Below are 12,584 nucleotides of genomic sequence, written 5' to 3' on the forward strand. Positions count from 1 at the left end.
GGCCGTACTATTATTAGTATTCCATTAACCAAGGTGACATGCATTACCAAAACAGTGAAATGTGAGCCAGCTGATTTTTACATTCCTAATGGGATTTTTTAGGGTTCATAATTACAGGGTATCCTATTGCTGACTTGGGGGTAGGTTGTGAAAATAATGTTATGTTTCTAAACCAATTACTGATCCTTTGTTGACATTCTTGAATGGCTTCCACAAATGCATATCATTAAATGGAAAAGTATATGTTCTGCAGCATTCTGGGTCTTCTCTTTGAGCTAAGTGACAGTTTTGTAAAGACAGGACGACAAAAAAATAAAAAAATAAAGCATTGCTAAAAGGTATGCTTTGGTTACCTGGTCCAAGTGAAAAACTAAAAATTGCTTCTGAAATATTTTAAATAAATAAATAAATACAGAAGTGTCTGGTAAAGCATATCCAAGTTTAAAGCTTTATACACTGAAATACATTGAGATTCTCTTGAACTTCCTTTTTTCCTCAATCTCTGCCTTTTAGTTCTTTCATTGAAGAACACAAATTGACAACGAAGCCTAACAGACTGAGCTTTTCTAAGACGGAATTTTTGGAACCGTACCAGTCTGAAAGGTCAACTAAACAATTTTAAGTGCTGATACCAGATTCTGGTATGTGGGGTAACCCTCTGTGTTCTAGTGATTATATGAAAGTTTTAAGTGGGGTTAATGTGGCTTGTCTACTGGTAACTCACTTCTGCTTTGTCTTACCCTGGTTACAAGTTTTCCCTGTGTAGCCTGGGTAACATTTGCACTTGTTTGGTCCCACACACTCCCCATGTTTACATCCAGGTTGGCAGAGAGCTGTTGGGGAAAAAAAATAATAAACATGTTCATTAATGTCAAATATTGGATAGCTTTTAAAACTAATGGTTTTCAGCACTTTCATATGTATGAAATCTAAGTATTTAGGAGGTCAACCACATAAAAAATACACTGTGTCTCTACCTTTACTATCTACAAAAGCCTTTTTAAATTTGACAGGGTCATGTATAGAAAAATATGATATACTTTAGTAGACCAAGACCAGCAACTTCAACAACAGATACATTGATGCAATTGACTGTGTCTCATCCACTGTGACATTCAAAACTTTTGGTATGGTAATCATGTTTTACAGGTTTTGGCTTTGTTCATGTTACTTCTGCCTAGACTACCTGTTTCACAGACATGTGGATTTAAATATCTTGTCATCCAAGTGTTAATAAGCTTACTTAAAGCTGAAATAACATGTTTTCCACTTTATGGAAAAATGTAACAAAAAATGATATGGAGACAGCCAAATACTGAAATACCCACAAATGCTGTAATGCTTTCTGAAATGACAGGTATAAAACATATAATTATAGTTTATAAATATGGTCCAGTGGTTAAAGAAACAGCCTTGTAACCAGAAGGTCCCCGGTTGAAATCCCACCTCAGCCACTGACTCATTGTGTGACCCTGAGCAAATCACTTAACCTCCTTGTGCTCCGTCTTTCGGGTGACACGTAGTTGTAAGTGACTCTGCAGCTGATGCATAGTTCACACACCCTAGTCTCTGTAAGTCGCCTTGGATGAAGGCGTCTGCTAAATAAACAAATAATAATGGAGACATAGGCCTACATGTTTTAATTGTAAATTTTGAGGTAAATATCTACATATAAATTCTTAATAAAAATCACTTCGTTTTCTGTATCATGAAACTAACTAAGGAGATGATGATAAATGACTGTTCTTTATTATTTCTTTGACCGTCATGGTGCTTAACAGTGCATTATATAAAAACATAAAAGAGATCACTAAAGAACTGCATGAATACTGCGTTTGACTGTGTTAAATCACAAACTTATTGTTTAATTAAAACCAAGACCTTCCTAAAATTGTTTTAGATTTTATATTTTCATATTAAGCTTAGATGCACGATACTGGCATTATTCACACTCAAAGAGCAGTGTAGTTTTTACTGCACAATGTTCATACCGTCTTGTCTCTGTTGTTGAAAATGCTGAGGTCAGGAACTGGAGTCATTTGTCAAGTCAGTCAAGTGGTGAGTGGCTGTGTTTGGCAACCTCATCACTAACCTACATTATATTTCAATAGTTGCCCATAAAGGGGGTAAGTTTTCCTTAGATAATAGATGCCTATATAATGTTTTTACATGCTCATACTGATGAAATTCGGTCAGATCTGTTTTTGGTAACAGTGCTGAATAAGTGTATGGGAATTAGGCCTCTCACAAGCCAATTTATTGTTTTAGGCCATCAGACAATAAAAGTGTCCAGGAGTGAACAAGTGGAATACGTCTGTTTCATCTCATCACCTTTACCACCTGAAACCACACAGTTCTCCTAATGGGATGAAAGTGAAAAGCACTACGATATTCTTCCAACTACGTTTTACATACACCCTTGCATTCATATAGATATGAACAAGAAGAATGGAAATAAATGGTGGGGGACTGAAACATTCCAATTAAAGTCATCCAAGGTGATTACTTTTGCCAGCAGGATGACTTAGAGAGTCACTTGCCAGCCTGGGATTATTTATACTGTATGGTCATGTGTGTTTAAATATACTGTACACCATAAGCCTTCAAAGAATGCTTCCTCAGAAAGGGCCTGTTTCATGCTTCATAAGATGAAGGCCATTCCTTTTGGAAATAATTGGCCAGGGGTCAATAATTCCTTGCACTTCTTCAACAGATGCTATGGGATAATTTGAAAGATGGCATCTCTAACAGCACCTAATCAGAGCCTTGATAGATGGGAATCTGTATGGATTACTTCAAAGCAGTATTCAATCAGTGACCCATTGCCACCACTAGTTCAAATGGAGGATATTATCCAATATGGAGGCATAAGCAATTAGGAAATAACACTTACTACCCATGAACCAAAATGGAGGATGTTATCCCTGTCCTTCAGTACCCTTTTCAAGACAAAGCTGTCATAATCTACAGAGCCACTGCACCCAACTCCTTTAACAGTAGACAGATTGCCACATTAACATTATTCCTGGTTGATGGGTGCAATCAATAAACTAGTAAGAGGCTATCCACAAGACAAACTGTAAGTCTGTGATGGCTCAGGATACAGCCAAGATAATGAAGGTATTTTGACTTGAAATGCAACATTTTAAACCAGTAGTCTTCAGGACTGAATAGCACTAGTGGTTTTCACATCAAGATTACACTACCGGTAATTGAACTTTAATACAGTGCCTACCTACTTTTTTTATATAAGCAGGTGTTGGGTTCAATTCAATAATAGAAAAAGCATAAGTACAACACTGTTCTCTCGGGGAGATTATTCATGATAGACTGAAGAATAAATATATACATATATACATATATATATATATACATATATACATATATATATATATATATATATATATATATATATATATATATATATATATGTATATATATCAATTGTATATATTTCTATCATACCTGTTTGTGTCACATTGACAAAGACACATCTCATAAAATGTTAACCTATTAAGTGTGGTTCGGGGGGTGGAGTTAGGCCCCCTGCATCCTATCATCTCCTTCCATCAATTAAATCTACTCTATTTAACCATCAGTCACCCCTGTCTAATTGTCTTGTGTTTTTTTTTCATTTCATGTATCACTACAGACCCACATCTAAAGCGATTACACTATGTAACACAATTTTTGTTCCTGGGTAGTAAGTGTTATTTCCTAATTGCTTATGCCTCAAAAGTATAGAAAATGGCTATTATTCCACACAAACTTTGCTTTTGTGACCAGGACAGTGATATTTTGAAATTTACCTATTTCCAATGAGAAAACGGGCGAATTTGTGTCTTTTCGTTCACATAAAGTCCGAAAAAAACAACATATGAATCCAAATTAACATGTATTTATACAAAAGTAATACAAAAATGACTACAAAAGATTTAGAAGTGAGTAGTTTTTCGAGATTTACGATTATACTGTAAATCACTTTCACGAATCAGCCCCCAAATGTAGTCTCCCATCATGTTCTCGTTATACTGTCCTTGGTAGCGGCGTTCAAAGTCCAGTATATCCTGGTGGAAGCACTCGCCTTGCTCCTCCGAGTACGCTCCCATGTTCTCCTTGAATTTATCAAGATGAGCATCAAGGATATGGACTCTGAGGGACATCATACAGCCCATTGTGCCGTAGTTCTTCACCAGAGTCTCAACCAGCTCCACATAGTTTTCGGCCTTGTGATTGCCCAGGAAGCCCCGAACCACTGCGACAAAGCTGTTCCAAGCCGCTTTCTCCTTACTAGTGAGCTTCTTGGGGAATTCATTGCACTCCAAGATCTTCTTTATCTGTGGTCCGACGAAGACATCGGCTTTGACCTTTGCCTCAGACAGCTTAGGGAAGAAGTCTTGAAGGTACTTGAAGGCTGCCGACTCCTTATCTAGAGCTCTGACAAATTGTTTCATAAGGCCCAATTTGATGTGCAGTGGTGGCATCAGCACCTTCCGGGGGTCCACCAGTGGCTCCCACTTGACGTTGTTCCTCCCCACAGAGAACTCGGTCTGCTGTGGCCAGTCCCGCCTGTGGTAGTGCGCCTTGGTGTCCCTGCTGTCCCAAAGGCAAAGATAGCAGGGAAACTTGGTAAAACCGCCTTGGAGACCCATCAGGAATGCCACCATTTTGAAGTCTCCTATGACCTTGATGCCGTCTCAGAAAAATGCAGATATGTATCCACTTAGGCAGCTGGAACTAAACTGAACTGGTGGGCTTAAGGCCCCTGTATTTATACTACTATTTATACTACTGGAAAGTTCTAGAAAGTTCTAGAAGTTACTCCAAGTTTACTCAGCACTGAATCTATCTGGAATGTTCTGGAAAATAGGTAAATTTCAAAATATCACTGTCCTGGTCACAAAAGCAAAGTTTGTGGGGAATAATAGCCATTTTCTATACTTTTGAGGCATAAGCAATTAGGAAATAACACTTACTACCCAGGAACCAAAAAAAAAAAATAATAAAATTGTTACACGGTGTTATTCGGAATTCAGAAGAACACTCACCCGCAGCAATTTTCTTTTTAGAATCGGGAAATCTCAGATGATCGCATCATTCCTCTGTCCAAATCCAGATGAAATGGCTAAAGAAATCCGCCCGCTATCCTGTTTTATCCTACCAACACCAACACAGTGACTCGACCTCTCCGCACAACTCTGGCCTTCCACATCAGACACTGCGATGGTACAGTACTCGATCCTGCTGCTACTGTCTCCAGTGTTCTGACCTCCAGAGCTAAACGAAATCTTCCAGTGCGTATTTTAAAAGATTGACACATTCATAGAATTCTGAAAGCTCTGTTCGTAAAGCTATTTTTTTTCTGTTGCAATCCAGTGTTTAAGCAGCAGCAGTCCTCTCCCCCAGCTGTTCAGACTGACCAACATTTTTACTCTCAGACTGTGTTACAAGCAGCAGCTGCAGATTATCTTTCTGACCTTTCATAATTTCTAACGACAGCAAGTTTATTCAACTCTCAATGATGTCCTTTGGTGCATAATTGCCTGGAATCACTCGATATCAGAATCACACTATTCTGTTTATTTTCTCGTCATAGCAGACGCCATTACAGCCTCGTCTCTCCACACCCATATTGGCAGTAGATCTCAGTCATCACGTTGCACTGTTTCAATACAATCTCTTGGCTGCAGTGATCCATTGCTACTTTCTTCCAGTAACTGAGACACAAAATCATAATGGGCAAGGACATTAATTTGGTTTCAATTCTCATTTCAACACAGGATCCCCAGCTTGTTTTGAAAACTTTACTCTTCGTGAAATTGTCCTGGTTTCGTGTTTTGCAACGTATTTGTGCAGTCCACCCTCTCAGTATGACACCACAAATTTGTGTGTGTTTTAAGTAGGGCTGCAACGAAGGGTACATTTTGACCTTTGAAGGTTCGGATCACATTACCGAAGGAAGGTTCGAACCTTTGATGGTACTTACTTGCATAATTTACTGGTGACGTCACCATAGCTACTTGTTTATATTTGACTGAAAATCCTATTATTTTACAGGCAATCCATATACATGGAATAAAACATTCACATGTAGTTTAAAAATATGTTATATAGAACAGTAATCATGTTTTTTTATAATTGAAATAAAAATAAAAACACACGTTGTTTATTTACACGTAATTGAGCCTGCTTGCGATATACACAGTAAGCTTGCACTGCAGCAGCACCAACTGCAGCGGATAAAGCTTTATTTAACAGTCACCGTTCCAAGAAGGTTATCAGTCACATTTTACTACTACTAAAAATATTAAAAATACTACTAATAATATGAACTTACGCTTGTGAAGTTTGCACAGTTTGCATTCAACTTTTTTTTTGGTCGTCTGGCATTTAACAAAAAAATCCCAAAGAACAGAGGGGTTTTGAGACATTTCTTTCAGTACAGCTTACGCTATACAACGCTTTTCTATCGACATGGCGAATGAAGAAATGAAAGGTTTGCCTCTGGATAACATAAGCTGGAGCGGGGAGGGGCGGACAGTGCTCAGTTTTTGAAATTAAAATGATTAGTGTTAGCGTATATATTGTATGTTTCAAACATATTCTACCATAGTACTTCTCTTACACCGTCTTGTACACTGGGTATTCAGTACACATTTTACTGAAGCACTGGAACCACTAGAGGTACAAGCCCACTACTTTGGATACTATACCCTGCTCCAGTTGTACATAATGTAGCGGATTTTAGTAACAACTTTTATTTACGTAATATGCATTATACAAATCAAAAGATCGAATTTTGCATGTGCGTGACATGTAATGTTTGATTTATAGTATTCACACATTGTCAAACATTTTCTGTTAATAGGAAGAGAAAAAAACCTACAGTGCGTGAACCCGTCTGACGAACCTTCGAAGGTTTGAAACAATCTTCAAATCTCTGGCTAGCGAACGAACCTTCGAACCTTCTGACACAGCCCTAGTTTTAAGCAATCTTATATCATTGTGTAAGAAAGCCCTGTTTTTTTTAATCTGAGGAAACGCAACTTGATGTCCTTTCCTGGTCACTTCAACTTCATAATCTGCATCATCCTCTAGGCCCCTCATGACCTTGCCTTGTTATTGAAGCTCCATTTGCCGGGTCTCCAGCGCTTGGCACCGAGATTCAAACCTTTCAGCTCAATTCAAATCTACGGCCCTCTTGGAAACCTACCCAATCATCTCAGCAGCTCATTTCTGGGGTCACCTAAGGTTCAAGAAATCCATACTCTTCTTCTGCGATAATAAAACCAATGTACACATCATCAACAAAGACCGGTCCTCTTTGCCACTGGTCATGCAACTCCTCTGTTGTCTAATATGGATTTCAGTCTCCAATCATTCATTATGCAAGACACCACTTTCCTGGTACTCACAATGACACGGTTACAGATATCCAGATTCCATCGTTAAATCATAGCTCCGCAATCAAATCATCTTTTCAACTAAATCTCTCCCTTGCAATCTCCTGGATTTAGCCCAGGATACATGACATCTATTGTCACCCTTCAACTAGATCATCCTATGCCTCCGGCTGGAGAATTAAAAAAAAATAATAATTCAACAATTTCTGAACTAAAATAGGATCTCCTCAACCCCTTTCAATCAAGATTCGATTCTCGCTTTTTTTTCATACCAAGGACTCTTTTCACCTTTCACCAGCCACTATCAAATCCTACTTATCTGGAATCCAACACCACTATCATGCAATATCCATTCCTTCTCCAATGCTACACTCCATTCCAGCTGTTTATCTTCGCCTTCATGAGATCTTTAAGAACTGTCCAACTACTTCTCCTTTCATTTGCCATCTTACTCTTTTTAAATACTTTAATCTCTCAAGACCTAGTGATTTAGCCACTGTAATTTCTTGGAATCATACTGGCACTGAATGTTTTAAGCAAGCCTCCCTGTATCTAAACTCGACCATATTCATTCCCTTATTCAGAACTTTCAGATCAATAATATGATCAAGAAACGTGCACTGCTCTCTTTGCTGGACCATTTCAATTTTGTAATTCGCATGATTCCCAGGGTCTGACATCTGACATCTCGATTACTTGCTCGTTCATTGACAGCAAAAACTTGGACTCCTACATCAACATTTCATCAGAAGCTAGGAAAGCATTAAAATGCTTTCCTAGCTCTCATTTAGCATTGAAACGGCCTATGTATATTCTAGGATGACTTCATTTCAGCATCGCACGACTGGCTTATTTTACGGATGCTTAATTTACAGGATTTGGAGATTTCCAGATTTAAGTCTGGTTCCTACAGCCCTGCCAACTCCAGCAACTATCAGCAGACTACTCTATTCAGCGCAAGCATACATGGCTGCAGCACTAGCTCCTTCTACCAGATCCCCTTACTCCACCGGCTGGACCACCTATTTGACTTTCTGCTCCCAAAGCAGGATTAGTCCGATCCCATTCAACTAGGACTGGATTATGGCTGTTATAGTGCACACAAAGGACTCTTTACACCTTGAACCAGCTACAATCAATTCGATATCAATTTTGTTTGATGTCTATTACCTCCATAACTCTCCTAGCAATACCAGTTGTCCGTCTTCTCATGTGCAAAATCTTTAAGAGCTCTCCGACCGCTTCTCCTCTCCAACTCTACTGTCAATCCCAGCTGTCCATCTCCGACTGCAAGGAATTTCTAATAGCTCTTCGGCCTCCTCTCCTTATCGCCTGCCTATCTCTATAGACATTCTTGGCAATTTGATTTCAATTCTCCGTCAAGGCTGCTTCTCTCTATTCGATGATTTAACAATGGAAACCATATGCCTATCTGCATTTCTGGGTTTCTGAGATGCTCTGAATATACAGTTCCTTCTATTTCTGTTTTTCCTACTCTGGGTATCCGCTGCAGTGATCTCACGCTCATTCTAGATTCCCATTGTATTCTCTTCCTTTTTATTTCAAAAATCAACTCTCCTCTTTGCCCTTACGCTTCTATGCTGAAGTATATCACAGAACGCAATATCATTTCATCCTCTGACCCTCTGATTATTATTTCAAGCCGGTTATCAAGGCATTAGTTTTCTTTACATCTCTCCACTGTGGTTTCCAGAGCAGGTCTTCCTCCGCAATTCTACACTACTCATTAATTCAGAATAGGGGCAGCCACATTAGCAGCAAAAGCAAATATCAACCAGCATCTAATCAAAGATATGGAGCGCTGGACCTCATCAGCAGTTGAAGATTATATTCATTCTGCACCATCCTCTGCCCAGCAGTCCATTGCTAGTATGTCCGGAGTGGGAACAACCTTTCCACCAGGGCCACCAAAGGTTTCCTCCTAAAAAATAAAGTTTTTTTTCCTTTCCACTGTGTGGAGAGTCTTCACATAGTCAGTAGGGAACAGCTTACTAACCCCTTTGTCACGTTAAATGTTTTCTTTTCTTGTGTTAAATGTTTGCTCTCCTTTCTCTTCTTATGCATTGGCGGTTCTCCTTTTGTCTGTACACGTCTTTAGCGGGGAGCCGGGGCTCCATGCTTTGGGGGGTTAGTGATTCCACTTTCTCCAACCCTTTGTTAAGCTTCGCTTCATTTACCTCTTAGAGGAGGGTTCTCCATGAGTCAGAGGGGACCCAAGCCAAAACCCACCTCTAGCATCGCATGATCCTTTTCATCTTCTCTTCCAGATTTGTTTATGTGTGGGCCCCCAAGCGGCGGGACCCCTCTTCGTTTGTTAGGTCTCCACAAAGATGGTGACTCCTCTGCTGTTTGTCGGGTCTCCTCAACGACGGAATGTAAATGTTGGGCTTTGAAGAGCCGGTACACCCCTCTCTATATGTTCTAATATCTACTAACTCCATGTTTTTCTTTCCGGTTCACAAGCCTCTTCGTATGTCAGGTCACCTCAGAGACAGTGTCCCCTCTTTGTATGTCGGTCACCTCAAAGACGGTGACCGCCCTCCTGTTTGTCAGGTCTCCTCTGCGACAGAACCCCCCTACTATGTTGGGCCTTTCAAGAGCCAGAACCTCTCTCATGTGTTTAATACATACCAATCCATGTTTTTCTTTCCATTTGTGAGCCTCTTCGTATGTCGGGTCATCTCAGAGACGATGACCCCTCTTCGTATGTCGGTCTCCTAAGAGACGGTGACCCCTCTCCTGTTTGTCAGGTCTCCTCAATGATGGAACCCCACTTCTATACGTTGGGCCTTTGAAGAGGCAGAGCCCCTCTCGTTACATGTTCTATGTGTTACTAAACTCCATGTCATTAAACATTACATGAGGTGGCCTTGCTCTGCCCCATGAACTTACAATTCATTACCCTTTACTGAACATGGCCCTTTACTTCCTATCATTTACTTCCCTAGTTTGGGACTTTACTATCTACATATAATAGTGAAACCCAATGGGAGGAGCAGTACAGGAGCAGCCACTATCAGTCAGTGCCTGCCCCTATTTCAGATTGAAAGAAACATTTGCTGCTGCACAGGGCTATTTACATCTCACTTAACCCAGAATTTAAAGGCCATGCCTTTGCCAAGATTATTGCAAGAAACATGTTGAGCTAACCTTGGGGCTGGCACCTTATCCCGACTACTCTGTAGAGAGCTGCAAAACAAATGTCCAAAAAAAGAAATTCCAGACTTTCCAGAAACATAAAACATGAAACGAGGCTGGACTTGGTTTCTCGACAGCATGCATTCCAAAAGAGTTACACACACGCATACACACAAACACACGCACACACACACACACACACACACATGCATGCATACACACGCACACACATGCACACACACAAACACACGCACACACACACACACACACACACGCATACACACGCACACACACACACACGCACACGCACACACACACACACGCACACGCACACACACACGCACACACACACACACACACACGCACACACACACACGCATGAAGCCCCTGGATTGATTTATTTTATGAAAGCATGACCAGCAGTTGTTTAGGAGACAGTATCCTTGATAACCATGTAACCTATTCGTAACCATTTGCTTGTGGTTTTATTTTTCCTAGTTAAAATATTGCATGTTGAATAGTTTAAACTCACAACATTAACACAACTACTTACAATGCTGATATAATAAAAAATATTATCATAGCTGTATTGCACATCCCTATTGTTAACCCACAAAAGGTCAACCCCCTATATAAAATAAACACAATTAAACTAAATCCTTTTTTAAAGTGAACATCTCAATTTAGAATAACATTTTTTTAAGGTTTTAAAGAAAGCATGTAATTTAAGTGATATTTGTATAATTTGTTCGAGCAGTTTCAATTGTTGTAGCTACTGATGTATACAAAAAAAGTAATGATTATATTCTTAAATTAGAATAAACTATAAAGCCTTCCACTGTTGCTTAAAATAAAACAAATGTTGACATGAGATTTGAGAGATTCTGGGGATACATGGGCGTGTCGGTCTGTATGTACATCTGTATGTAACACTTATATTTTTCATGTATCTAAAAAAAAACACTTATTAAATCATGATGAAACTCAATATTAACTATTCAGCACAAGTTATTACAATTTTCAGATTGTGGGTATTTATGGTCTGTCTATGTCTGTATGTGACACTTACATTTTACATGTATTTTGAAAACAATAGAAGTTGTTCCACATAATGTAAATTAGTGATTTTAATACACTACCTTGAACACATCATTGCCTTAAATACCAAATATGGCTTATTCTATACTATTCTGTATAGACTATTGTGACAGAGAAAGAATGAATCTTGGTTATAAATCTCCCTCCCGACCTGTGAGGTTATGGCGTAAAGGGAACAGAGTGCCCCGGACTGGAAGGTTGGACAATTCATTCCAAGGGTTAGGTGGAAGTCGGCCATCTAGAAAGGGGGCAGAGCTACAGTACACCAAGTCATTGCCCCAGAAGGGAAGCGATGTGGCAACCGCGGATTGGAGGAGAAACGGTTGCACTCGCTAACCAAGGGGGCGTGACTGACGGTACAAAAGGGGACGTGGCTAGGTGATCTGTTTCTTTGTTTACGGTTTAGAGAGAAACGATCAAGGACGAAAGTAAAATAACCGTGAGTGTTTAGTGTTTGTTTGTTTTGTCGAGTCTAATTGTACTGTTTGTTATTTATTAGACGGCTAACACGATCCAGAGCTGTCACTTAAGGCTAGCACAAACCCGGACAACACTTCACCATTGTTCATGGGTAAATTGTAATTACACCACTTGCACGTTAGCACTCATTGTGGACGTGATCATTGCTGTGTCTGTGTATTGCCTGGGATTATTGTTACAGTCACAAACGACCTGGATTACAAACCCTCCTCAAATAAAACATTGTTTGGACACTGCAATCACTTGTTTGTCATTACTTGTGCACCGCATCCGTCTACACCTGCGCACTACAGCCACTTTGCCACAACTATATATTATAATGATCAACGTTTTTGTCATACTGATATGTGTCATTTTTAATGTTACGGACATACTTGTTTAATGCTGCATCAAGGAAATTCTACGGGTTCAGCTGGGTAAAGGAAGCCAAGTACTTCCTACTTA

At 39.6% G+C, this 12,584-nt stretch overlaps 1 protein-coding gene across 7 annotated transcripts in view; it reads right to left on the reverse strand.

Annotated features, from left to right (window-relative positions):
* Positions 1-12,584, reverse strand: part of LOC117421432 (nephronectin-like) — a 52,548-nt gene that overhangs the window by 26,778 nt on the left and 13,186 nt on the right. For 2 of the 7 annotated variants that reach the window (XM_034035857.3, XM_034035859.3), the window contains exons 3-4: positions 10,575-10,613; positions 741-833 (exon numbers count right to left, since the gene is read on the reverse strand). In XM_034035857.3, the coding sequence (XP_033891748.3) occupies positions 741-833; positions 10,575-10,613 (132 nt within the window). Of the gene's footprint in view, positions 1-724; positions 834-5,048; positions 5,353-10,574; positions 10,614-12,584 lie in introns of those variants that run through there. The other 5 variants (XM_034035858.3, XM_034035860.3, XM_034035863.3 and 2 more) reach the window with 4 other exon arrangements.

This window comes from Acipenser ruthenus, chromosome 1 (genome assembly GCF_902713425.1).
Source record: "Acipenser ruthenus chromosome 1, fAciRut3.2 maternal haplotype, whole genome shotgun sequence".
Classification (NCBI taxonomy): domain Eukaryota; kingdom Metazoa; phylum Chordata; class Actinopteri; order Acipenseriformes; family Acipenseridae; genus Acipenser; species Acipenser ruthenus.